Source organism: Perissodus microlepis, chromosome 4 (assembly GCF_051167445.1).
Source record: "Perissodus microlepis isolate ML-2025 ecotype Zambia chromosome 4, ASM5116744v1, whole genome shotgun sequence".
Lineage (NCBI taxonomy): Eukaryota > Metazoa > Chordata > Actinopteri > Cichliformes > Cichlidae > Perissodus > Perissodus microlepis.
Genome location: NC_140464.1, coordinates 12594546 through 12621918, shown reverse-complemented (window position 1 = coordinate 12621918; position 27373 = coordinate 12594546). Strand labels below are relative to the sequence as shown.

At 41.7% G+C, this 27373-nt stretch overlaps 1 protein-coding gene across 5 annotated transcripts in view; it reads left to right on the top strand.

Annotated features, from left to right (window-relative positions):
* The first annotated feature begins 1443 nt into the window (after positions 1-1443).
* The window catches only part of LOC146388472 (protein sidekick-2-like), an 85823-nt gene continuing 59893 nt past the window's right edge, over positions 1444-27373 (top strand). For 3 of the 5 annotated variants that reach the window (XM_084925805.1, XM_084925806.1, XM_084925804.1), the window contains exon 1: positions 1445-1934. In XM_084925805.1, the coding sequence (XP_084781931.1) occupies positions 1778-1934 (157 nt within the window). In that variant the 5' untranslated portion in view covers positions 1445-1777. Of the gene's footprint in view, positions 1935-27373 lie in introns of all 5 variants that reach the window. The other 2 variants (XM_084925808.1, XM_084925807.1) reach the window with 2 other exon arrangements.

Below are 27373 nucleotides of genomic sequence, written 5' to 3'. Positions count from 1 at the left end.
GAATGAGACTGGAGAGCAATCTGCTGGTCTAAGAGCCTCATAATCAGCACATCATTATCAGGAGGGGGTTGGTGCATCGGGTGGCAGCGGAGGAGAGAGGAAATAAAGGGAGGGAGCAATGGATGACACAAAATGAGCCTGTGGTAGCAATGAGACATTGTATTACATACGGGGGAAAAAATAGAGAATTTTAGAGGCATTAGAATAAAGGACAGGGAAGCAGATTCACAGCAAGACTATACAAAGCAGAGAGTACCACCTCTGTTTACACTTCAGCTGGGCTCTTTGAAAAGCAGCAGCGGGCTTTACTTAGCTCACCGTAGCTGGGATTTTCAGTTAGTGAGTACTAGTGCTGGTCTTCAAAACTCACAAAATCTAATGGGACACATACAGATATATTGTGACAGCTCTTTGAAGCTTACCTTGACCTGCATGCATTTTTCAGTGAGTTCAAAAGGAGCAAGGACAACAAAAGCTGATATCACAGCCCATATGTACTCTTCTCTGTTTCCAAAAGTGCCCACCATTTCTGTGTACTCAAACTTGCCTTTAATCCTTTGTCTGGTGATGGAAGAAGCATTCTGGTGGGCTGAGAATTCACAGACGGCAACAGCCTGCCATTCTTTTTGATCTCAGACTAATTCCTGAATCACATTTAATTGCTCAGGTGTTTTTGTTAGCTATTTCTTGTGCTATTCTTTAACGCCTTGGCTGCTTTTAACCTCACCATCAAGCCAGATTTAACTGGGACCAATGCAAAGTAAAGAGATTTACTGAGCGGCACCCATACCACTTTTAGACTGTGACCCAGTTTATTCTTCCTGCTTGGCAGTAAAAAAGAAAACATCCAAACAGAGCTATTTGGAAAAAGCTTTAGTTGCCATCAGGTAGTTTTGTAATCCGTGCTTTAGGTTTTAATGTGTCAACAATCAATCATAGCTGTCCAAATAGAAATCCCCTACCGCTTTTTGCCGCAAGGTGGCAATAGCGCACAGAGCACTTGGCCTGGCAATACTTGGCTCGGATTGGGCGCACTGCTATAGTCTATGTGATAGGCAATTCATTTTAAAAATGACTGTCCTGTCAGAGGCCTTCCTTAATGGCAAACTCTGAGCAGCATATGGGTCTTTTTTTCTTTTCAGTGTTTTAAGATGTAAGGAAATCTTGTTAACCTCTGTATTAAGGTAGAGTTAGTCTATTCCCACTGTCAACAGCTCATACACACGAGCACACGTACAAGCGAGTTAGTGTGAAACCTTACTGCCTGCCACCGGTCGCTAAAGTGCCTTGCTCAAGGACAGCTGTAGTGAGAATTGAGGCTGTTTAGAAAACAAATAAACAAATACCTGTTTTTTTTATGTTGTTGTTGTTTGTTTTTTTTTAGTTAGGAGGGGCTAAAAACTGTCAATTGTATCACAAGAACTTGGGAGGCTGTGTGCAGTTTCGTCAGTCCCGTCATTCCCTGTTATTTATTTCACTGCTCTCTGTGATATATTCAGAGGCTATTCGGAGCAGTAAGAAGATGATGTCAATACTCTGTCTCGCACACTTGACAGCCGAGCAAATTCAATTGGACTGACTCCGCCTTGCTCATGCGGGACTTGTCCACAGGCTTTTCATACTACCGCGTGCCTATCTGATGCACGCCTGGTGCTCTCTGACGAAGTCTCTCCGTTCTCCTCCAGTCACTCAACCTCATCACCAGTGAGGAGCAGTCTGACGCACAGGACCAACGGCAAACAGGACTCTTCCCGGGAGTGTGTGCCCACGGAGCAACATGTTCCCAGCGTGGAGACGGGGAAACCGCACCGGGAGCTCGACGGTACCACTGCGGACCATGACTACAGCTGGACGGACTGAACAGGTCGGACAGGTGTGGGTGTCCTGCTGGGTTCTGCTGCTGACGACTTGTGTCCTCGGCGCCAAGGCGCAAGGTAAGACGCGCAACTCACTGGTTTTTATTCACACCGGACTGCTGCTCTTAATAAAAGCAAAGAAGCGCGCAGGAAAGTCTGTGGGAGATGTAGGTATGTGACCAATGTCAGTCAAACAAAAACTGTGGCAAAACTGTGTGCGTTTTCAGTTGAAAAAGTCACATCTGTTACAGGACAACCACACTTCAATTCGTCACTCGTTAAATTAATTGCTTCAGACAACGCGTAAACTGTCGGGGTTTCTTCTCCACAACGTACCCCCACTGTGACCACTCGACTGCTCCAAACGCTCAAGGAGAACCGCCTGCCTTCTCAAAAAGAAAAAGAAAAAAAAAGTCGCTAATATTTAGAGTGTAATGTAGATATGTTTTGTCTTTGTGTCATAATAGCTGAAAAACACCAGGTCTGTGACTTAATATTCATGTCATAACGTGTTGTATTTCATGCTATAACTGCTTTACAATGTATTATTTATAAGATTAAGCCTCATAAAATCAATCGGTCCTGAAAACCTCAGAACGTTTCACCGTTGCTGAAGTTTGATCTTCCCCATCCGCCTATTGGTAGTTCAGCAGATGCTGTTATTAACGTGCATGAATATGGCTATGGGACAGTAATGCAAGGCCTTTGTTTGAAGGCTGTGCTGCTGTGCTGTGCCTCTTTTGGTCCTTTGTAGTCTCCCACTTAGAGAGTGTGTGAAAGTAACGGGCTTGACGCAAAATGAATCCATTACAAAATATGTGGTGTTCATTTCTTCCTTGCACAGTTAAAGATGTAAGGAGGCAGGGAGACTATATCTGCACTAATTAAACAATTACTGTGAACTGGTATGACTTCTCACTTTACATCTGTTCGTGGATGTCCTCTTGGCCAGTGAGAAGATAATGAGATCTATAGTAAAAACTAAATAAAGACAGAAAATCAGAGAGAGCATTTCCACCTTGCTTTCTAATTTCACAAATGGAAAAGCCAGTTATCACAAGAACGGAAGATAAGTTTCTAAATGATAAAATGTACTTTGTGGGCTCACTTGACTTTGAATTTCATTAGTAATCTGAGTATATTTGTATTGAATCGTGTTTAACCTTACTGTTGGAATTCAAACACAGGATCTTTTTTTGGACAGCAGGTCTCGCAGAAAGATTAATGTTTGACATACAGAGCCGTGAAGAATTTACTTCTATAGATCCCAAAGGATGAAGAAAGTCTTGTTTTGGAAGTTAGTTCATATGAGAAGTGGCTCTCCTATGCGCGCTCCATCTTATAATCACAATGCTCAGTGAGTCAAAGTGCTAAAAGCAGCATAATCCCTTTGCTTGTTTGTCTTTGAACAGGTCGCATTGCTCTAAAGTGCTTCCAACCTTATCTGAAAAGAGTCTCAGGCGTCTCTTATTATGCAGAGCACAGTTCCTCTAACAGTTATTAGCATCCTTTTCTCAAACTAACATGCCTGGAGTCTGTGAGGATCTGTTGAGCGCTTCTAGGCTACTTGACAGGGCCATACCTTTTCTCCCCAAATGGACCTTTTTCTCATCTTTGCTGTTGGTATTCTGGCCCCTTGAATGTTCCCGGGTGTGCATTAGCATTGGTGAGAGATTCACTCTTCAGTCTGCCCGCTCTTTCAATTGAGAAGGGCCTCCTCTATGGCGCACAATTGCTGCTTTTGGTTCTTTAGTGAAGATGCAGTCGCAGTCTTTGCAGGGGGTCATCTCAGCATCCAGAGAGGTCTTGTTTTTCTGAAGCTGGAAGCAGATCTCCTCCTCATGGGGAATCCTTGTTTGCAAATGAGTGGCAGTGCAACAGTGCCTCTGGATAAAGTTAGACATGCTGTAGTCATTCCCTGAGAGGGGAGAACCTCTGAGGATGTCATAAATTAGGTGACATAGATGCACATGCTTTTCCCCAGGGAGCCATAGGTGGTGTGAACTTGTTTTTCAGCAAGTTCCTAGCAAGGCTCCAGCTGTGTTATAAAAGCTGGTTGCTTCCGTGCACAAGATCCATGGGGGAACCTTTCTACAGGCTGCTCTCAGCAAGCCATTTTAAGACTCATTTAGAGCCCCTCATCAAAATACCAAGTAAATTGATGTGAGTTTTTGTCTTCCCCTCTGTATCTCCTCATTTTCTCCTCAAAGCCCCTGCTGCTGAAATCTGTCTTGCAAGTGATTGTGTTTTTTATGTGCATCTTGTCGTGCATTTGTAAAAGTGTGTGTGTGCGTGTGTATGCTTAGTGGTGCTCATGTTCCTGTCTATTGAGCTTTAATCTAGATAGCAGCATTGACATTCTGCCAACCGGCAGCTGCTATAATTTTCTGGACGTACGTTATTATGCAGCTTGACAGCTGTCAGCCATTTCCAAATCTTTAAATCTTATGATAATCCACCATGCTTACAAAAAAAGCGTTTGTTTAAAACACTCTGAATCCTCGTGTGATTAAAACTCCCTGCTCTAATGCGGGCACCAGATCATAATTCATCTACATCAGTGACACACAACTACGCATGCATGCATGCAAAGTGCATCCACAGAAAGATACAAAAATCAATATGTACAAGATTACACAACTCCATCAAGAGAAATATAATACAGTTTTAATGGAATCAAAGTCATCTTCCTACAAAGACGGATGACAGACCTGTTCGTCTGCACCCACACATACAACCCTCCATCACAAATAATAGAAAGCTCAATCTGTTTCGCATGTAGCTCCATAACAGTAGACCTGCATAGTCCCATTGTTTCGACATTGGCCTCTGGCATCTGATTTTGTGATATGACAATAGATCATGAGATCTATTGGTGACAAAATCACAGCATATTCCAAAACCTGAAGCTCTTTGGATTGCGTTGGAAGTCCTATATGTGGCTTGGTTATTTGGGAGTGCTGTAACTTCTCAGCTGCCATGGCATAATTACACGGTGTACATATTTATGACATATGTATCTCCCTGTTTGGTGAAATGCAGTTAATTAAACATGTTGACTGCTCCTGAGAGCTAACAGCTGCTGAAATTTGGACTAAATGCTTGTTTACTTCTCAATTTGGCTCATGCCAGGAGAGACCTGCTAGTGGCTTGCACAGCCTCAGGTGAAATGTGGCGGCAGCCTTACGACTTCCAAATCAAACAGCTGCCTTTTTTTCTTGCCTTCATGTCTGTTTTTTTTTTTTTTTTTTTTTTTTTTTTTTTGGGGTGGGGATGCTTTTTGTTTCTGTTGCCACAGGAGGCTTTATCCTTCAAGATAGAACATATCACAGCTTAACTGGGGGAAAAAAAAATTAAATGGTGCTTTCGAATGACTGAATGAAAAAGACAGACTTTTTTCCTTCTAAATTAAGGGTAATATTTTCCCCCAAAAAAGAAAAAAAGGAAATACAAATGCCTCAAATGGGTTTAAGTGTGACAAATGATTACAATCAAGTTTATTGTTGAAGAACAATGGGGCTGTTGTGCTGTCAACGCTTTTTAGCTTCAGGAAGCCTTTAATTGGCTCAGTCGAGCAGCAAAACTGTGTTTATAGTTCATAAAGGAAATGTAATCAAATTAACTTGTACTGCAGGGTTTTGGCATTCGCCCCTTGCCCAGTAATTGCCATTTGCCCAAAGGGCTATGGAAATGGCTATTTGCATGCGGGAAATAGTCTTATCTCCTTCCATATGTGTGCTATGCTGATGTCTGCCTATCAGCATAGCAGAAATCAATACTTTCTATGAAGAATGAAGGTTTTAGTTTTTTTGTGCTTTTTTTGCTTTGTGAGTGTTTGGGACTTAGTGTGAGCCTGAGAATACAAGATGTGGAAGAACCTGTGGGATCTTCACTCAACAAAATTGTGTTATCCAGATTGATTCGTTACCCACAGAGAGTACTTCTTGTCTTACTGAGTCAAAAATACAGTTTGGGCAAGGTATAGGGTACTCAAATTAAATTTTTCAATAATAACGGCATTGATCTGGAGGCAAGATCTTCTTTTGGGGCCTATTTTAATCACATAGCTGAGAGTAGTTTCACTTCCATGTCTCCTTGTTTACAAATGAGACTTGGAGGGTGGAGTGCTGCAGGGGAAAACAGGCAAATTCTTCACATATTAATTCTCCTGGCTAAATGTCTAATCAATTTGACACAAGGGCTGAAGGCACCTCAACTATCAACAACAACAACAAAAAATGTCTCAAAAAAGACCCTGAGCTGGGACGTAAGCTCAAAGAGGATGTGACCTTGAATGCTAAAGGGAGGGGAATGTGAAGGGGCACTTTTTGGTTAATTTGTGTAATATCATTTTGAAAAGGCAGCAGGATGTTGTGCATGCGTCTTCATCAAAGTATTATTGTAAGGAGCCATATGAAAGCCTTTAAAATTGTGTCAATACTTTTGTCCAGGGAAAAGAGAGATTGTACTTACCGAGTATTCTTGGACCATACATCTGCCTTCAAGCCCCCAAGCTGTTCCATGTAAACATTTAAACAACACAAAGGCAACTCAAGGAAAACCATGGTGAGAAACAATGCTTTTTACAGCATAATGTACTCTCATCCAGCGTGCCCCTCCTGGGGACTGGTGAGTGTATTCTTGTGTTGTGAATAAAATGGCAAAAGAGACAAAGACATAGAGAAATGGAGGAAAAAAACTGTGGCGAGGCGGGGGTGGTGGGTACATTTTTTTCCTCCTGTCCTAATAAAAACAACTGGCGGTACAAGTATCTATTTTCTGTGTCCATTCACATGAACGACTTCACATCTTGACATTCTGCTCCATTCTTGTCCTGACTTCAAACCAAGCCAATAACGGCGCTACTACCAGCTGTGAGTCCCTGCAGTAAGTGATGGCATGAATAGGCACGCCGATATTGCTGTTAAACTTGGTACAGACACCCAGAGTCTGCTGAACAACAAAGCTCCTCAACATATGAAGCTAAAGAGGTCCGAAAGAGTATGTATATTCCTGTCTTTGCTTCCAGTGCATTTTTTTTGTTTCCAACGAAAGCTGTGTTTTTCAGGTGATATAGGGACCTTTCCTTTTATTCTTCTTGCTTCGACCATGTATGAATGCAGGGTCAGTTGGTAGCTTTTAAGATTAGGCTTAAAACGTTTTTGTTATTGATAAAGCGTATCCTCCCTAAGTTACACTACAGTAGGTCTAGAGTATTGGGGGATTCCCATGATGCATTGAGTGTTTCTTTTTCACTCACCATTTTTCACTCTCTGTGTTTATACACCACATTGAATTTAATCATTAGTTATTATTAATCTCTGGCTCTTTTCCAGAGTGGCAAATGGCTTCCCCTCCCTGAGTCTGACTCTGCTGGAGGTTTTTCCTGTTAAAAGGGAGTTTTTCTTTCCCACTGTCGACAAGGAGTTGGGGGGTGTCATTTGATTGTTGGGATTTTCTTTGTATTATTGTAGGGTCTTTACTTTGCAATATAAAGTGCTTTGAGGCAGCTGCTTTTGTGACTTGGGGCTATATAAATAAAAGTGAATTGAACTGGTTGGGCAGACTAGTCCAAGGCAAGGTTTTGTCTGTAAAGAAGGAGTCTCAGTGTTCCCCAATCGCAGGGCTGAGTTTGCTGCTCTGCTTCGCAGCAGTCTTACCAGACCCACTGGTGGGCTGAGAAAATGCATCTTCATGCCTTGTGCTCATTATTGATTAGGGCCAGAGCTGCTCCTCATTCGCCATTGTCCTGTTCTTTGACACATGGGATTTCACTTTGTGGCTGATTTTTCTTTTTTCTTACACCTGCCATTTTGCACTTCTCCAAGATAGCAGGGAGCTCAACATCAGGTCCTCCCCTCCCCTCTCATGTCATGGCTTGACAGTACTCCACCTTCACTAAAAAACAAATGGTGTGCTAGAGAGTATCTCTCTTGCATCAGGGGTATCATTGCGGATGTTAAAGCATGGAACAGCCAAAGGCATCAACTGAGATAAATCTACAGAAACTCATACCTACCATCACATCCAGCAGAGCTTTTGTGTTTGTTGATAAGGAATTCTGAGCTGGTAGGCATGGCAGAGTGGAGCAGGTTGTCATTGTAGCATGACGGCACTTTAATGTACATATATCTTTGATCGGCGTCCTTGCCTGTGACATCAGCAGAGTGTCTCATAAGAAGTGTGATGGTGACAGGCACTGACAGTGGTACTGCTGGCTTCTTCTCTATGGCTTGTGTCACATCTGGATTCTCTTTTCTTGGCCCCTCAGTACAAGCCACAAAAGCGCTTCAGGTGCAAGACTAAAAGCATAAGAAGGGGTTCAACTTCAGATGAAAGCTGAGACAAATGCTGTTTACTCCTTCTAAGGAAGGTTGCATGTAGGTAGATATAGTCACAACTAAAATACAAACTTCAACGTGATCAAGTCCTGGATAAATATGTTTTTTCTGCCATTTTTCCTGAATATATTAAGTGATATTGTGTTTGACCATGTCCTTGATCATTGCTTTTTCATTTATCTGCCAAGGCAAGCAATGCCTGGTAAAACCTTACAGTACTTAATCAAAATACACACAATGAACAAAGCCTCCGGAAAAAAAGGTGGCCTGAGAGTTTGACTGTGTGAATGATACAAATTATGCAAGTGTACCGTACATACAAAATCAATACAGCCTGGCAGCTTCTATTGAAATTGGCAAATTGAGAAACTTGTGGTATTCATTCTTTTACATGCTTACAGGATTAATGGGCGCAGAGCCATGGAGAGCCAGTGTTTGACAATGAAGCATGAATCTGCCAATACGCAAATCGAGTTGGCCATGTGTTTCTGCCTGGAATGATTTAGGATCAGTTTGGGAGAGCTCCTCAGAGGTTAAGTGGGAAGTCTGTGGTGCACTGCACCTCTAAAAGCAACCAATACTGACAAGGATGAAAGAGATCCTGCGCAGATACATTTGCCTATTTATTTTAATTTCAAAGGCAGCTTGAAAGAGGAATCCAATAAAGTGTCTTTATTGCTTTAATGCATGTTAGCAGATGCACAAGCATGCACACGGCAAAAGTGTGCAAGTATGCTAATAACCAAACACGTTTCCTAATTCAAACACATGCATTGACACAAATACATGTAGATTGTTTCATTATCGCTAAATAGAGCTTTCTCAAAAGACCAGTATTTGAATGCTACTTTCGGCACAACTAATGAAAGTGGGGCACAGCCATGGTGTCTCGTGTGAATAGACAAAATCAGAATCAGCTTTTTCAGTGTGAAGCGTCATGTTCTGATGGTCCTCTGTGCAAAATACTTTCCAATTTAACCTGTCTCATTGCCATGTCGCAGTCACTGCCAGCTGCAGTGAGGTGGAGGAGAAAGAGGAACAGAGAGAGAAATGAATATTACTACGGATGTTGATGCTGGGTGGGGTATTGATGGAGGAAAGAAAGGAGAGCGCTGCATCAGTGGGGTAGAGATTGCTGTGGTGTACAGTAGCACAAATCCTAAATTCTGTGCAGATCCGACGGTAGCTAGGAAACAGCTGACAGTAAAATGGGGGGATCAAAGGGATTAGTGTGCCCAGTTTGAGCCCAAACAGTAACCCTTCCACTTCTCCTACTGCCAGCCTTTTTATACATTTACCGTTGTATTTCAGCGCTTTACTCGGCTGATTAGACACAACCAATTTCTGGTTATCCCCCATGAGTCTAATTTTTTAATTTGGAATCACCCTTTTACACACTCTTTAGGTTTTGCGTACTCTCACAGACAGCTAATATTTATAAAAAGGTCACGGTTTCAATTTTAGATGAGGAGCAGGCTGAATGGACTCTTGCACACGCATGCACATGCACATCCGTAGACATAAACACACAAACAGAAAGAGGCTACACTAAAATACAAATGCCTACACGCAAGTAATCCAGACAAAACAAAGACATTGCATCTGAAGGAAAAGGATGCACATGTCAGACGCAATCAGTGCTGCCTTTTGTGATCTGAGTGAGATTTCCTGTCATTGGAGCTTGAGACGCAGCCTGTTTAATTCTGCAGGGGACTACCATATCCCAGATGCCTCGGTCACTGTCTCCTCTTGTCTCAAAGCCAGAGTGAAGTAGCTAAACAAACGGGCCCCAGTGTGCCCTATTGGGGACATGCACTGTACTGCACCAGCAGGTCTTCTGACAAAATTGGACGTCTGTCTCTACACTGGAGACTCTGCAACCTCTTGTATGCACTATGGGCTGAGACAGAGCTTCACTCAAGAGAGTAAAGCCAAATTAGATTTGCATCACATACGACGCATATGATAGCTCAAAACTGATTTGTGATGCCCGAATTAACCGAAAGCATTACTGCAGCAAGAAAAGAAGGGCTGGCTATTGTTGTCCCTCTTAGTGAGCAGATTGTACACGTGGAGGCCTCGGGCTACATTTCCACATCACTGTCCCCAAATCTTTTGTCAAACTGCTGGTCAAGCTGTTTGAATTTGTAAGTGGTGGTGGGGTGGGTGTGCTTTCAAAGAATAATTTCCTCATTCGGTGAAAAAAATGTTTGAGCACATATTTTATTGTAACAATACTGGACATGCTCCTTGCCTGTGGCGCCTACAAAAATGGGGAAGTCAGCTGGATTGTATCAGTTAAATGAAGTTGCTCTGGCCAACATGGAATTCAGTAAGTAGTCTTGATTTCCATTTCTGTGATCACTCAAGGGGTTGTCATCATTAGATTACAGTGAGCAAATTGTGAGAAGAAATGACCAGTCAAAAATGTGTTCTCTTAGTCCTTGTTACACCAATCTCCAGATGCTTTAGAATGAATATGCTTGCTCTGTTAGGGGAGGAAAGCTGCAACTTAATTGTCACGCAAAGAAACAGAAAGGAACAAAGATAGTGTAACAATAGGTTTGCATGATACATGAGTATAGGATGTAGAGCTGCTAGAACCGTATCCATCACTGTTGCACAGCAAGTACATTTCTGCTTTTATGTTCCTTTGTGGGCTTTGCTCTTGATGTTCCAATTTTATTACTGAATGTTGCTTTATTACTGTGTATGTTAAAGTGGACCCAGTCTTGGCCTTACTGCATTAGTGAGAAATAGGGAAAAAGGAAAAAAAAAAGACATGATAAGGGAAACTACAGAGGGAACATTTACCCTACCAGCCTTCTTGCAAACAGACTGCAGAGCTGACATATGCAAACTCAAAGGGTGGCGGTGTTTAAAAGCTTTAATCACACCACTGCTCAGAGCCCAATGTGGCGTTCCTCGCTGCATCATTGAAAGCCTGTTTTATTTATGTTGTCCAGAGTGAAGTACAGTGGAGTAATGGGGGGTGTGGGGGAATGGGTGGGGGTGGGGGTGGGGGGGTGCATTGTGCTGTTGATTTAAAGCAAGGTGGAGCAGAAACAATGGCCATGAAAAAAACATGGCAAGGCTGTGAGAAGCAGCCCACTTCCATCACTTAGGAATGCACAGTGCCCAAAATGGTGCAAGAAAAAAAAAATGCATGGGCGGCATACAGAAGAGCATCCGCAAATAAGTCTTCATGTAAACTTTATTTTATTTCAAAAAGTACAGTCGTGTCGGTCTTACCGGGAGAGACGATTTTTTCCAGCTAGTGCAGAGAAGGATCATGCGCTCATCATGTGCCCTATGTGGCGCATACAAGCCAATCAAGCCAAAGTGTGGAGTCTTTGAGCAAGCGTTTGAAGTTTTGTGCGAGCCTAATGCCTAATTGCTCTCATTAGCAGCCAGCGTTCACACAGTTATTCTGCACAATTAACCGGCTGCCACAAAGATGTCATGACGCAGAATATTGCGGTGGGTCAAGGGGAAAAAAAAGGCTGTAATTAATTCTCACTTAAATTAATGATTTCATATTTCAAAGACTTTTACAATAGCATTTTTTGGTGTGATTCCCTGAGGGAAAACCGCTGAGGGTTTTTTTGTGTGTCATCTGGAAGTGAGGAAGTATGCATAGGTGATGGAAATCAGTAGCCATTGTTGTTTGACAGTAGGCACCTTTGCAGTGATTGCCTGTGTTATTAATTTGTGCGATGAGAGGAGGCAGGCTCCTCCAGCCTCTGATGGTTACGCACCGCATTAAAGAACTGCTGCTATGAATGACACTCAGGACTAATGAATATGAATACATTTATAAAAATAGGCACAGGCTCCCCTCTCATTGCAGATTGGGAGTGACAGTCACATTGGCTGGGCATGGTTGATGAGAGAGGGAACCGCTGCCCCTGGAGATGGAAGATGTTGCAGGGATCAGACAAACAGCCACACAGACACACACACACACACACACACACACACACACACACACACAGGTGAATGCCCCGGCATGATCATACTTAAAAAGGCTCCAACATTTAAGAAAGACACGCTTGTCATTTCATTGTTATTTCACGATAGTGTTTACTCACTGGATGCAAACAAACCCATGTATCAAGCATCTCTCTACCTCACTGAAATTATAATTATCACAGCATCCATCATAGCTTATGCCTCCATTTGTGCACGATGTCACTGCACAAAAGATTGGTTAATATTATGTGTGAAATATTGAGCAGTTGGGAGGCTTGAAAGAGGATTTCTTTTACTTTTGAAAATCCACAGGTGTTGCATTGTTAGCTTGTGATTTATGCTGCACAAACAACACATTTACATTGCCTGTCAACCAACTTATAGATTATATCCTGTGGAAACAAAGTGCAGCAATTTATTGTCATTACCGCACGATTCATTTCTTTGAGATTGACTTTGGGGACATGAAGATATGTTAATTTATCTCTCTGTGGTTTGGCATTTAAGCACAGTCATTACCGTACATGCCCATTAATAATGAACCACTGTTAACTCAACATGAGCATTCATATTGCATCCAGTATATAAAGCAAGGAGAAAGGCTTTCAGTTCTGCACTTGGCTTTTTTGCTGCAGCTGCTTGAAGCAGATTTTTTTTTTAATTCTCAGTATGAAATGTATTTTATTTTTCTTTTCATCACTATCAAAAGCTCTGTCTGTCAGTCTTCCCATCCTAAACACATAAGAGAAACTGGATAGTGTGTGCTTCCCCTTACACAGACGAGAGGTATGACAAACAAGGATATGCAAATGCTTTCATCTGTTTCACTTGGTTGGAAACTATTTTAATTGATTAATTGAAGATGTTTATTTGATTGGTTGCGGCTTAATAATTCAAGATGTTATCTGTCAAGCTGTTCAATTTAGATGCAACAGCGTGACTTTATCCCCCTCATCAATAAGAGTTAATGTCCTTATTTTTTTTCCATTTTTGAAGCACAGGCAGAACCAATTCCTCAAAGATTTGTGAAGGACTTTGTTTGAGATAAGTAGGATATTCATTGCCATTGACAGACGTAACCATGGTGAGTGTTCTTTGGCAATCACTTGAGGAGCATGGCAGGCTTTCAGTGTCGGACACTGGGCATGACTGACACCATGGTGCTAACCTTGGGCCAGGTTCCTGTAGAGAAGTGGTTCAGTATTTAAGGCCCAGAAAAAACTCATTGAGCAACTGACTTAACTGGGTTAGACTGCACCAATGGATGCAAGCCATCAAGTTGAACTAATTAACAGCCGAAACAACCTTGGGAGCTGCAAACAACAGTGTAATTGCAGCATTTGCTCACCCTTCTACATTCATTCCCCAAATATTTTCTGCTGTATGTTTTAGGTGTTGTGCTTCTCAGTTCATTCCTTTTTGCTCTTGAGCAACAGTTACTTCTTTTTGTTTCTCTCTCATCAGCTGAAATAAGGTTAGAAGTTCCTTTTCATCACATTCTTTCTGCTGAAAATTGGAGGATCATAACAGAAAGAAGAAAAAAAAACAATATCTGTTGTCCCTGAAAACCCCCCACATTGGTTTGCAGGGTTGTAAAGAGAGTGAAGAAAAGAGCAGATGCAAAAGCAATCTTAGAGGCATCACTTAGGATGCCTACAACGACTCTGCTTATTGGGGCAGCTCACTTATTTACTTGTTATTTCTATGTCGGCATGTCTGTGTTGATGGTACTGCCCTAGAAAGTGAATGTTTGTGCTTCTGAAACATGTTCACATAAATCAAAAACAGCAAAAAAGGAATTACTCAAAAGGGAGACTCATCAAATTCTGTCAGATTTGAACTCTCATACCACTGAGCCCCAGGGATTCTGTTTGATTTCCTCTCGATTCAGCAATACTGCGATTTTCTTCTGAGGGTAGTTTGGCGTGAGCTGCTACTGGGGGTCAGGGGCCAATTCAGCCTTATTGAATAATAAATAAATAGAAATGTGTTCTGGTCGTAGCTGATCCCTGTTGTTTCTTCTCCTCTCGCTTCCCTGGGCGGACAGACAGCAGCTGGAGCCTTGTATTCTCTGTAATGGCCTGTATATATGCAGGGTTTCATATTTCAATCACCAGCACGGCAGTAGAAATTGGTGCTTTAGGATGAAGTTGAAATTGGAAAGTGGCTATCGTGTCTGCATGAGGAAACACATTTGAATCCCAGTGGAGAAGGTGCTTGGCAGCTGCATCTGGAACACAAGCGGACAAGTTCTTAGCATGGGGAGTTTGAGGTGGAGCCACAAGTGCTTCGGTTCCTCGCAAGCCATAGAAAAATCATTTTTCAGTGGAGATTGCTTCAGGGACACGTGATTTGAGGAAGTCTTTCATAATAGCACCATAATCAGTGATTCATCATTCAAAATGTTATTAAGCCATAAGTGATGTATTAGATTCTGATGATGTAGATGTACAATCACACCGTTAAATGCCACAGAGCTGTCTGTTCATGGCAATAAGATACATGTATTAATTTGTGCTTTAAATTTATTGGCTATAAAGTCATGTATGGAATGCTCTGTGCATTCAAGAGATTTTAGTAGTTGTGCTGTGGCACCATCTGAAGAGATTTACCTTTTGCTGTCACTTATTTCTGTTCCTCACACACTCTCCTCTCTGCTACATTAACTGAATATTCATTATGTGGCTAATAGTGGAGCCTTTGAAGAGGAATGATCATATTTAATTTTCTCGCCTGAGAAGGAACAAGTCAGTGAGGAGAGAGCGTAGGAGAAGAGTGTATGGGAAAGATAAAGGCGAGGGAGAAGGAGAATTAGATCAAGCGATGAATGGAGCAGCACTGGGGCATTGAGTTTGGGACATATGGAGGGAGGTGAAATGAGTCTACAGATTACAATATGATTATGTCACTCTACCTGCCTGCATTAAATTGACCTACACCTGCATCTCATAACTTTCCTAACTCTTAATGCAAGTAGAGTGTATCAGGGTGCATTATTCTCTCACCTACAAGAGTCCTCTTGGAAGAAGGGGATCTTTCTCCTTTACTTTTTTTCTTTTACTCTTTGCAAGAGACGGATCAGATTATGAGAGGGGGAAAAAAAACCTCAACCAGTGGCCGCAGTGGTATTTCTTCGCTCCAGCAGCTTCGGTCCCCGGCTGTGTTTATCGCTTTATCGATTACCATCACAAGGCAGTAATTTGCCAGGACTTGCAGGGACATGATTAAAGATCCGCTAGCGATGCACGAACGGTGGCTCAAGTTGGTGCCAGGGTGTCATGTTGATGAACACATGCTGGCATACATACACGCGTACACACACACACACACTACTACATTGGTAAGCAGAGAGTATTTGAAGGAGGAGGTGTAGGGTGCATTGCTGTCATAGACATCAATGGCTTTAAATCTCCTGAGCTAACCTTTTAATGCTCTCAGATCCTTATGGCTGGCTGGATAATTGATTGTGTTTGGTCTAATGGGATTAAGAGGCAGTAGTGGCCTTGGGCTGGACACAGTGGCAGTGATGGCAGCGTTGGTAGTGGATTGGAAGATGGTAGATAGGGCATATAAAGTGAATGAAGTGTGGATGGAATTGAGCGAGCGATATCCTTCGAAGAGTGAGCATGCGAGGAAGAGAGGGAGACAGAAAGAGAGTGAGACAAAGAGGGGCAGGACGGAGACAGAAAAGCATCACATTTGAAAAGGATTGAGAGAACAGAGAATAAAAAAACAGGGTGTATAGATAGCTGCAGGTTTGCTTCTCAGTCCATCCCTAATTAGCTGTACGAGAAAAACCAGGGAGCTGATGGTATCCCCAAGTGAAAAGCTTGTTAGCGTAAGAGATGCTATCTGCTGGCTATTGGTTTTGGCTGTGTTTTGCTCACTGGGTGACTCACTGGGTCTACGCTGTTCAGCAAGATGAAAGCAATGGGAAAATAAGAGCCAAGGTGGTGAGACCCATCCCCCTCTTATCACCTGGGACAAAGCCTGTCCCATCCTAACATATCAACAGCACTGTGCTTTCGCTTCATCCTTTACACCAGAGCTTGTTGGAGTGTGTCAGTTTGCTAGCCCCCTCTTTCTACTCTGAATTATTTTTAACTTTCCTTCACACTTGGGATGAGATAAAAGCACAAGTTTGTGTGGGAGAGTAGTCAGGGATGAGGCTGCAGTTAGTAAATTTTTGCTGGAGTTCTCCCTGACTTGTCGCCCAGTATATTGCAGCTGTTGTACTGTGTGTGGCCATATCATGAGCGCACATTAAGCAGCACGAAGCTGTCATCAGCGGGTTCATTTTTCTTAAATACCTACCGTGTCTCTAGTACAAAACACGTGCGTCACCTCTTTCAAACTATGGCACACATATGTCCAGGCAGAACCTCACAGTAAAAAGGTTAACGGGGTCTGCCATTGCTGGATTGTTGGATCTATTCATAAGTCCAGCCAGCCAGATCATGCAACAGATCCAGGTTTTGTCTCCAGTGAATAGAGAGGCCGCTGCAGCCCACCGGCCCTTTATAGTGGGCCAGATTTCCACTTGGGCTCGGAATATGCCAGGTCAGGATAAATGTTGCCATTTTTACCAGCTTCCTCTGGCACGAGTAGTAATGCTGAAATGTGTCATTGTGTGCACGTGTCTATGTGTATGTCGGTGACAGTACAAGTGTTAGTTAATGAGAGGCAAACAGAGAGTGGAGAGCACAGCAGAGAACAAAGGGAGGGTATGAGAAAAGACAGATGATAAATCTGGTGTGCATAGAGTAGGCTGTATGTGTCTGCTCATGTTCTGGTAGGAATAAGAGAGATTATGAGTAACTGCACAGCACATGAAAAATCACCCTGCATGTTTGTGAGTTAGAGAAAATGTGTCACTCTGACCTGGCTCTGTGCTTATTCTTGTCAAGGAGACGACAGGTGATGGGTTGCTATGGTTACCCTGAGTAGGGGTAGGGTTGGAATGAGTGTTTTTTTGTGTGATGCCCTCACAATTTCACGGTAAGAACTTTTTTTTACGCCTCACATGTTCTAGTTTTGTTTAGGTGATAAGGTGATATTGTAGCGCCATATGGGTGCAGCAGGTGTTACTAGTAGGTGTGTGCCAGTCTGTGCATATAGTGGGTGTTAGAAAGAGCTATCAGTCAGACCCTTTCTCACTCCATAGAGACTTCCCAGAGAGCTGTGTTGCCCCTACAAGGGCCAGATGCTGCCTTGGTGAGCTCTGCTGCCCTCTTTCCTCTCTTCCCTCATTCCGCAGCCTGTTTCCCCCACAGCTCTAAATCTCTTTAATTCCATCATCTGTTGCCCATTGAGGGCAGCAATTTAGTCTTTACGCAGCATTTTAGTGTGCTATTAAAAAATCTGTGAGGTTGGTGGCCAGGCCCTCAAGCAGAGAGGTGGGCAGTCTTCAGTGTGTGTTTCTGCGCTCTAACCTCTGCACTGCTGTCTCCATGGACACATTTAACCATAAAGATAGTATTGCAACAGCTCAGTCCGGACACATAGAATACATTACATCTCCTGCATCACCACTGCAGCCATGCCATGACTACAGTATGATTGTCTCCACATCATTCATGCATCCTGGTAACCACAGAAGCACGGCAAAAGTAGTTTTCAGGTGTTATTTTTCTTCTCTTTTGCATTTAATTGTCTTACATGTGTGAAAGTTAGTCACTGGACACAATCTTTAAGCTCTATTATATGACATCTGACCTTAAACAAAATATGGGCAGGAAGGTTATAAGTATTGCTGCATGGATGCTAGTTTTATGCAATTTCCAACAATTCAGTGATTGGAAACTGTCTGTGCAGAGTTAATGACTTCCCTATCTCCCAGATGGAATGCAACACCCACACTCAAAACAATGACAGAACAATAACTTGCAAAATAATTGTCTCACAGTATTACCACTATGAATTGTTTACATCATTACAGCAACAGCACTATTGTCTAACCTGAAACTGCCCAAGCTTAATAAGCTGGCAGTATTGAGTCAGGGGTCTCCAGAGGTCAGATTTCACTGGTTTGCTACAACTAATGGGGAGTTGGATGAACTGGTGTTGGTGCTCTGGCAAGCCACTCATCTTCTATGAGGTGAGAGAAAGGCTGTGTCCTTAGCAGACCTGACACTAAGAGTGATTGGCTTCTCTTAATCAGTGGAGTGCCTTGCAGCAGCAGGGAGCCCCTGTCCTTGGCACACACCTAACCTGCCCCACTGCCCTGCTGCCCAACTCAATTTGTGACTTCCCTTGAGTAAGAGGGTGTTTGCAATTTCTCAGTCAAGTTTAACTACTGGAAGAGACAGCTATAATCCGAAATGCTAAAAATAAATATTTTATAGTGTGGTGGTTAACACGTTACCTGGGCAAGTGAAAGATCGCAGGTTTGATTCCAGCTGGAGATAAAAGTTTTCTTTTGGTGTTATATCAGGAAGGGCTTCCAGTGTAACACTCTATCAAAACCAAGCATGTGAAGCTAAAAGCTGTGGCGAACAGTAGCGTTTTTTTATTCGCTAAGACTTGATGCCATTTAGGCAGTTCATTCCACAAAAAAGTCACCATATGGTATCAGGTTTTTTTTGTTTCTTTGTTTTTACAGCACAATAATGCTACAATTAAGGATGCTAAATATTTTTTTTTAAGTCACTGCTAATATATATATATATATATATATATATATATTTTTTTTTTTTTAAAAATCCCTATAAAAATAAATGCTGATGAAAAACAAAATAATAATAATGAAACAGAATAACAGAAATTATTGATGGAAAAGGAACGGGCTGAATCTTTTCTTCATTACACCTCTATTATTTATATTGCATATTCTAAATGGCAATACTTTTAATAACAGATTTAATCAAAACAGAGAACAAAGGAAATGACAAATTAAGAGTAAATAAATAAACAAAGGGAAAAAAATGATGTTTCATAAACAGTGATAATTATTCTTAAATTTCATATTTGCTTACTCCTGGATATTATTAGATTTTTCCTATCTTAATTCCTTGTCAGAGCCATTCATCTTTTTTTTTTAATTTAAGATCTCTTTTTATGATAATAAAATAATAATAATCTCATTCTATCTAATAGTACAATAGTCTTAGACATTTTTCAATATTTCATTGTTTATTTGAGCTTTCCAACATAATTTATGATCACTTATCCTGCTCAAGATGATCCTTTTTGTTGTACTTTTTATTCAATTGCTTCCTTTTCAGTATTTGTTTTTGCTGTAATTTGTTAATAAATTGGTAAATTTGATCATTTATGAAAGTCAAACCAGTCCCAAACTTTCAGTTTGACTTTATTCACAAGCTTTTCCAAGATTTTTCCAGCATCATCAGCAAACAAAGTGAATTTTAACAATTTAAACATGTTATTTCTAAACAATATGCTATAAACAGTTTAGGACCCAGCACTGAAACATGTGGGAATCCACAAGTAGCCCTCAGTATACAATAGTCAAGGTTATTTATTTGTACAAAGTCATATGTATTGTCCGCGTAACTATTTAGCCAAGGATACGTACATTTATTTACATTTTTACTTACACAAATGTTTTATTAGGATTCGAAAACTGGAAAGATAACGATCAATGTTCATGTTGTTTGCTGGGAAGCTAATTTCAGTACTAGTGATACCCAAGTGAAATTAAATAAATAAATAAAAACATAAATCGTATGAGACAAACTTCCACACACTAAGAAAACAGATTGAAAAATGTTTCATAGAAAACACTTTTTGTTCATACATACATTCATTTGATTATGTTTGTATGTGAAGGAAAAGTGACAAGTTTGTCCAATATTTAACATGAACAATAAATGGCATGCATTTCTGCCTGGAACAAAAAACTATAGATACATTTACATGATATCATCCTCTTAATTTCTCACACGGTTGTGTAGTGTGACACTGATATACTCCTGCAGCTCCACTTACAAAAGCCCCTGCGACCAAATGAACGATCAGTGTCAAGTGACAAGAGCTAAACAGACCAGGCACTTTTATTGTGCCTCCATTCAGCTTCAGTACCATTAAATGTAAAAATGAATCATTATTTTACCATTTAAGGAGCATTTTTTTTTTTTTTTTTTTTTTTTTCAGGAGTCTATGAGACTGCGCTCCGAGGATAGCTGCAGAATATATTATACCATGTCGTATCTCCACAAATCTAACACACAAAAGATGTTTACTCCTCAGAAAAGCTTCATTCATCTGTTTGATGAGATTATTATCAGTAAATATTTCCTGTCTACTTGTTTACTCTGGTACATCATTGGCAGTACATTGCTCCCATTTGGAAATGTTTTCGACCCAGTATTTCACAGACAAACAATGGTGTTGTTTGCTGGTGAGGCAATGTCAGCACGTGCGATGTCATTGATACCCATTGTAACAAAGGAGACCGCGAAAACATCGATACAGGATTAGCTTCCCCACAATCAGGGATAGCCCAAGGACAGCAGAGATACATAGGCCTCCATAGTGTTTTGGGTTTGCTGACAGCTGTCTGTCCAAATGTCAGCAAGAGCAACAAATCTAATCCAAGGCCACATGGCACCTCAAACATACATCGACAGTGACAGTAAGGGGAGCAACAACATGTCCCCCCTCCCTTTCACTCCTGAAATGCTAGGTCCTGGATTACTCTTGGTGCGGCAGATCCTCTGAAGCCCTCTCACCCACCCAGTCAGCCTCAGAGGTGGATTAGAGTCCTGATAATCTGGCTGTGTGTGGTGACACATGTCAGCCATGGGATGTCTGCTGAGAGCAGTGAGGGTAAGTTAGAAATGGCTGGCTAATCCAGGATATACCGCCCTGGAGTTTTTTTTCTCCTGTATTCCCACACCCTGGATGCGCAAAAGCGCACACACGTACACACAGGTACGGAGGCATTCGGGCACACATATGTAGAAATTCCTGTGCTGGGCCTGTGGGCTTTCTTGACATTACCACCCTGACATTACCTCCTCAGCACAAATCCAGCCTGGGATTCCTGTCACATCCTTCCTTGGGCAAGACTCACATTTTCATTACGGCGGAGCCAGTGGCACTGCACAACCTTTTTCTCCTCTCTTCCTCGTCTCTTCATCACCGTGTCAATCATCTCAGCGCTGTCACTCTACATCTGTCTCTGAACTAAGCTGTCTCAGAGTTAAGATCCAGACACACTTGAGAGACTGAGGCAGACGACTCACCCAGATGCGTCTCTCTTGAACTTGTACTAGTACTTCACTGCTTTCTGCCCCTCGACACTTCCCTAAGTTTTTTCTTTACCCATCTTTTTTTTCTTTTTTACTTTTTTTTTTTTTTTTTTTACTGATCTAATTTGCAATATTTCCACATATTAGATGAAGCCTGTACATGCGGAACAGAGTACACATGGCCAGGGAATTGAGAAGTGCAAATAATTCCCTCATGTGGAAAGGCTGCAATTAACTGGGGATGTCAGCCTTTGTAAAATATAATTGAGTTCAGGACGAAATGAACGTCTCTAATCCGGCCGACAGAGCTCTGTCAATCAGTGTTCTTCGCATCCCCAAAACCAACTGTCATGCTTGTTTATATCTGTCTCTTACTGAGTTTTTGGACACTTACACTCTGGCAGCTGCCTCTCTTTAATGCATGGGTGACTGGGTGACTTTGTGCATGCCCCGTGGGAGCTGGATACTGCACTATAGGGAGACAGTGGACATCTGTTTTCTCTGCTTGGCTAGGAGATAGCATTGTGCACTCAGGCATGGTCTCAAACACCTGAGTGATTGAAGAAACGTTTTCCCCATTATTAAGCATAAATCAACTGATGCTATCATCAGAGGATATATCTATTAGCGTGGCATAGCTTCACATTGGTTCAAACATTCTTGACCATTTTGCTGTCTCTCTAGGCAACGGGCCTTTTTCACTCCTGTAGATACTGCTTGTGAATTGCCTTTCCCATCATCGCAGTCCTCTGTAAGGTATCTTCAAGACACCCTCCTGAAAATGTCAGCCATTTATACTCAAATATTGTCTGTCATGGCGAAAAGACCAGCTGACCTTAAAGTGTCTGGATAAATGAGCCTACTTAAGCCCCTTTCAGTCATGCACTCCTTTTTCTGTTAATCTGATGGCATCTGAATATGTTGGCTTCATGTCTGAATGAGCACCCCGGTAACAGCAATCAGGGTAGTTCAAACCTAGTAATATTAATGTATCACACGAGCGAACCACATGCAGTCACAATAATGGATAGATTCAAGGAACATTGTGACTATATTTCTCTTGTGCCTTTTTTGAGTTTTATGTGCTCATTGCAAAAAAAAAAAGGGGAAAAAAAAGCTTAATTTTGTTTAGTAAGAGATGTGGGATTATAATTAAAGTGTGTTGAATGATGAAAAATGATGTTCCGCATTTGTCCTGTACAAAAGTCTTTAAGTGTGTGAAACTGGCACCCACTTTTTGTCCAGTCTCACGCGTTTGGCAATTCTTTCTTGTGTACTATGGCTTTTTCCATCACTGTTGTGGGTATTTCTAAATAAAGCCTCGAGGAACATTCACAGCACTTTAATGTCACTTTAACACACTAATGAAGCTACCAGTGTATTTGTTGCATATCTTGCCTTAAAATGGTTCTGACAACAACGCATTTTTTTTCCATCTTCTGTATCACTTTCCCAACTGCCTCTTTTGTAGCAGCAGCTGCTTCAGGCTCTGATCTGTGGTCTTTTTCTAATCAAACCTCTTACTCAGAGTCAAAGGGTTAGGAACACATCAGAGTCCAGTGTCACTCAAAACACGTCTGTATCTCTTTGTCGAGCATGTGTGTGTGTGTGTCTCAGAGCTGAGTTTTTGTGTGTCTAATAATTGCCTTTCAAGGGCCTCCTTAGTGATCCCCACAGATTCCCAACAGGCTCCCATGGAAATGGATTAATTACAGGGCATCTGACAAATGGGTGCCCACAGTTGTGGTGGCTTTGTAAACACTCTTGACTAATCAGCTGAAGACAGAGCATGGTCACTCTGGACAACCTCATCAACAGCTTGACACTGTAGTTGCTGCTAAAGGGCCCCAGGCAGAGATTAATTGTGCTGAACTCTCATTGCAGTTCTCTAACTGAGACTGTCATCTCAGCATTGTCGGTAAAAGATGGTTCTTCACTCCAGACACCTGTGAACTCTTCGTGATTGTGAAAAATCTATGTGGTCCTCTTCAAACCCTTTTATCTCTAGGGGTTCTAATCTCTAACAGATTTAGGATTGATTGTGTGCAACCGTTGTTTGACACGCCATGAATATGCTTTGCTTATTATAGTTGCTGTGTTAAACTTTAATTTTCTGCTTTGAGTTCGTTCACCATGTGAACGCTCTCGCTCTTTTAGCTTTCTTTGAGTAAAATTTTAGTTGATATTTTTATTCTAGCCCTTTTAAAACTCATGCCAAATGCATAATAATCTTCTTCTCTATGGTACATCCTGCAGTGTGTGTTATTATAAGCAACTGATGTTCACATACGCAACATAAATTGCTCTAAAATCTCTAATAACAAGCAGCCTTTGTGTTTGTTCCTGAAGATTATTCTGATTATTTTACAGTCTGTGATTGCACCTGCTCACTTACCATATGCTGGTTTTGAAACTGTTTACTTATCCAGTGCTTCAAAGTTAAGCAGTCAACTCTGAATATTCATTTAATGTATTCAATCAGCATTTTTTTTTTCTTTTTTCTTTTTTTTCTTTTTTTGCTCAAATGCAAGAAAATGCCTGCAGCATCTTTTATGAATTTGAAAAAAAAAAAAATCATAGACTATAGCAGGAATACAGAGCAGTGCTCTGGTGTACCTGTAAGAACACCTTTGTAAGTGAGAAAATGTGTGACAAATGTGTGTTTGTGGAGGAAAGAGGAAAATGGATGAGACAAGGGTTGGTGGGGTGTGGGCATGCGTGATCCCCTTGACTGGAATCCAGATCCAGAGGCAGAGAGCACTGAGCCCTCAGTCAGCACATCACATAAAAGCAGCAGGCTTTGCAGGATTGCAAACTGAGAGTTTATTTTTTTCCTCATTTGTTTTCCTTCCTCTCAGTGAGGACAGGTTTTCTACCATTGTGAGCACACAAAAGAGTCTGCCATTATCACAGCCATAATCGACCATTACGGTTTCTCTCCCGCTAGAGTGCTCGTTAACTGCAGGACAAAAAGCCTCCAAAACAGACAGCGTGTCCTGGTGCAAACAACGGTGTGGTTCTTCGTGCCAGCTTAAACCAGCAGCTTGTAAATTGAATCCTGTGGCATACAGTCAAGTTTACAGTGTTCAGTGGAGCTTTGCCACTATCAACCAGCCAGCAGAGCCCCAAACTGACCCTCAGGCTCTACAACACCTGGCTCTTCCCTTGTTAATCACAGGCAAGGATCCAATCCAAACACTAATGTCTGTGTACTCACTGCATTACATGTCTAACTTAAACCACGGTTCTACATATTTTAGGCTTCGGAAACAGTTCTTGTCTAAAGGTTTGCAGTCCGTGTCGGCTGTGCTGCAATGCGCCTTTTCGCGGGTTAGTCTAATTCACTGTGCTTCTCACCGTGTCTGTATCCATTTTCAGGTTTTTGTTCCCTTTGTCAAACCATATTATTGATGCTAATGGGCTTAGATGCCATACACAATCCAGACTGTCACCATCAGGATAAAAATAAAGGCCAGTTGAAGATGGAGAATGTGTTTTCATGTGTGCTTCTGCAGGTGTGTATTTGGAAGCAAACGTCTATCTGTGAGTGTGCGTGCATGCAACTTTACCAAGGCTTCGGGTGGCTCATTTTGAGACCTCACTTGCAACAAATACAATCACATCAGAAAAATAGTATGCGACAGCAATCACTTTGCATTCTCAGACCTTAACAGATGGAGCGTGCTATACAGTGAAATAATCTCACTGGTGAATAGCACTGGTAAAATCAAGCCACCTTTGTGGGGGGAAGAGCAGAAAAGTAATAGAGAAAACAACATTTGGCACGCTTTGTTCGGAACTGCTGATTGCGTTGATGGAATTAAGGTAGAGAGTTAATCTGTTTATTAAAGTAACCGTGCGATCCACTCATATCAAACACATCTTTCCATCACTCACTCTGCTTTCTACTCTTTAGCTGTCTTCCTCTTTAAATGAATTGTGGTCAAATGGGATTATGAGGGACTGGACCACATACGGCCTGTGCTGGTCCCTATCTCTGTTGGGGAATGTAATCCCACCCCCCACCCCCTTCTGCCCTGCCTCATTATCAGATGGCCAGCATTTGTAGCAGTATTATGCCAAATACTGGCACTATCAGCAATTCAGCGAGGGGAACCTGGTACTTCATAAAGGGTTTTTTCAGTTAACTGTCTCCTTTCTCTTTTTTTAGCTCCCTCAAATTGTGGCTGAACGAGATGTTTGATATACTATATTTGGTGGACAGAAAGGACTTGCAAGGAGATTACAGTGAGGGAAGCAGAACAACAACAATGTACGGATTACAGGCAGGATTTGTGTGAGGAACACATGATATCCTCTCTCATCCCTTTATCAGATTGGCCGTGATGGAGTGGCAGTCGTGGCTGCATGGGACCAGGGAGGAGTAGGTTTGAATTCATTTGGACAGCGCTAGGATAAGGACAGAGAGTGATGAGTGAGGCTTGGTATTTAATAGAATATCATCTCGCAGTCAAATGAGATGACTGCCTGCAAAGTCTAACCTCAAAAGCAATGTTAGAATAATCTTTTTTTATAAAGCGCGAATAAATTGCTTGTTGATCGGATAACCGCAGCAATTTATCTAATCTCACGTTACTGTGTTTTAGAACAAGCAAAGTGACTTTATGGGGGGGAGACAGTCCATTCTTCAGAGTAATTGGTCATGAATAGCAAAGAAATGATTCAGGTGACATGTTCAAGCACACGGTATCAAATGCGCCCAGTGCTGAAAGCACAAAACATAGGAAACTCTTGTCTCCAGCGATTTGGTGAAACCCTCTGTGAGTAATATAAGTATGTACATAAAAGCTCAGACTGAAAAAATGCCACAAAAGCAGACAGAACTATCGTCTAAAAGAACACAAGGCATTGGATTTTTTAATATCAATCAAATGTTTGTTGAATGTCTGACAATTCTCAACAAAGAGCATATTAGGATTTGAAGGAATTCATAATTGAATGGCCGAAAAATTCATTATATTCCAACCATGAAGCTATATGCAAGTAAAGGCTAGTCAACAACATGCCCTTTTTCCAGCTGGCAATACTCACCAAGGGAGAATGAACAGATTTTGTAGAGCCCAGCTTTGACAGCATCCACCCATCACTAGTCAAGCTGACACACCTTCTCTCAGTGCTGTCCTCCCACACCTTTCTCTCCACTCCTTCCAGTTGTCTCATCTACATAGGGCCTTGCAATGCATGCAATTACTGTAAAGACAAAACTTGCTAAGGTCAACTTTCTGCAGTATACTTCTGCTACAATGCAGAGAGGAGGATTCGGGAAAGTGATAGACAAATTAAAATGCATCGAAATGAAATACTGAGAAACAGAGAAGAGTGGAACTAAGACAGACAAAGAGTTTAGGAAAAATAGACTGAGCTGAATAGGAAAAGAATTAAAAAAAAGAAAACAGTCCTAACAAGAGGATGCCATGACAATTATAGGTAACAGAGCCCCTTACGTCAAAGTGGAACCCTATTTCTGGGAGCTGTCTATTCTCCTGAATATAAGACTGTAAATACCTTGTTTCTATCTTTCCCAGACGTCATTGTGACCACCAGTGTCACAATGAAAACCCTGATGAGGAGCACATGCAATTGCTCTCTCTTAATAAAATCTCACAGTTCCCATTACACTCCAGCACAATGGGCCTCTCGCCTGGCCGCTGATTGAGTTCCTGCTTTCTGGGAGCTATAATAGCAGCCGAGACATCCCCCCCCCCAACCCGTTTTACCCCACGTCCATGCTCCGTTTTCACCAGTCTTCATGGAGTTCTTTCTCATGCGAGGGCTTTACGTTTTAACACAAGTGAGATTTTATTCCTCAGTGATCACATCCTTCTTTTTACCTCCCTGCCTATCTTCTCTCCCCCCTTCATGCATTATCTCTTCTCACAGTGTGGAAAATAAAAATTAAAAGCAAGCTGTATTCTTTGGTTCATTTTGATGTAATTGATAAGTGGCTACTTTTAGAGTGTAACCCTGGCTT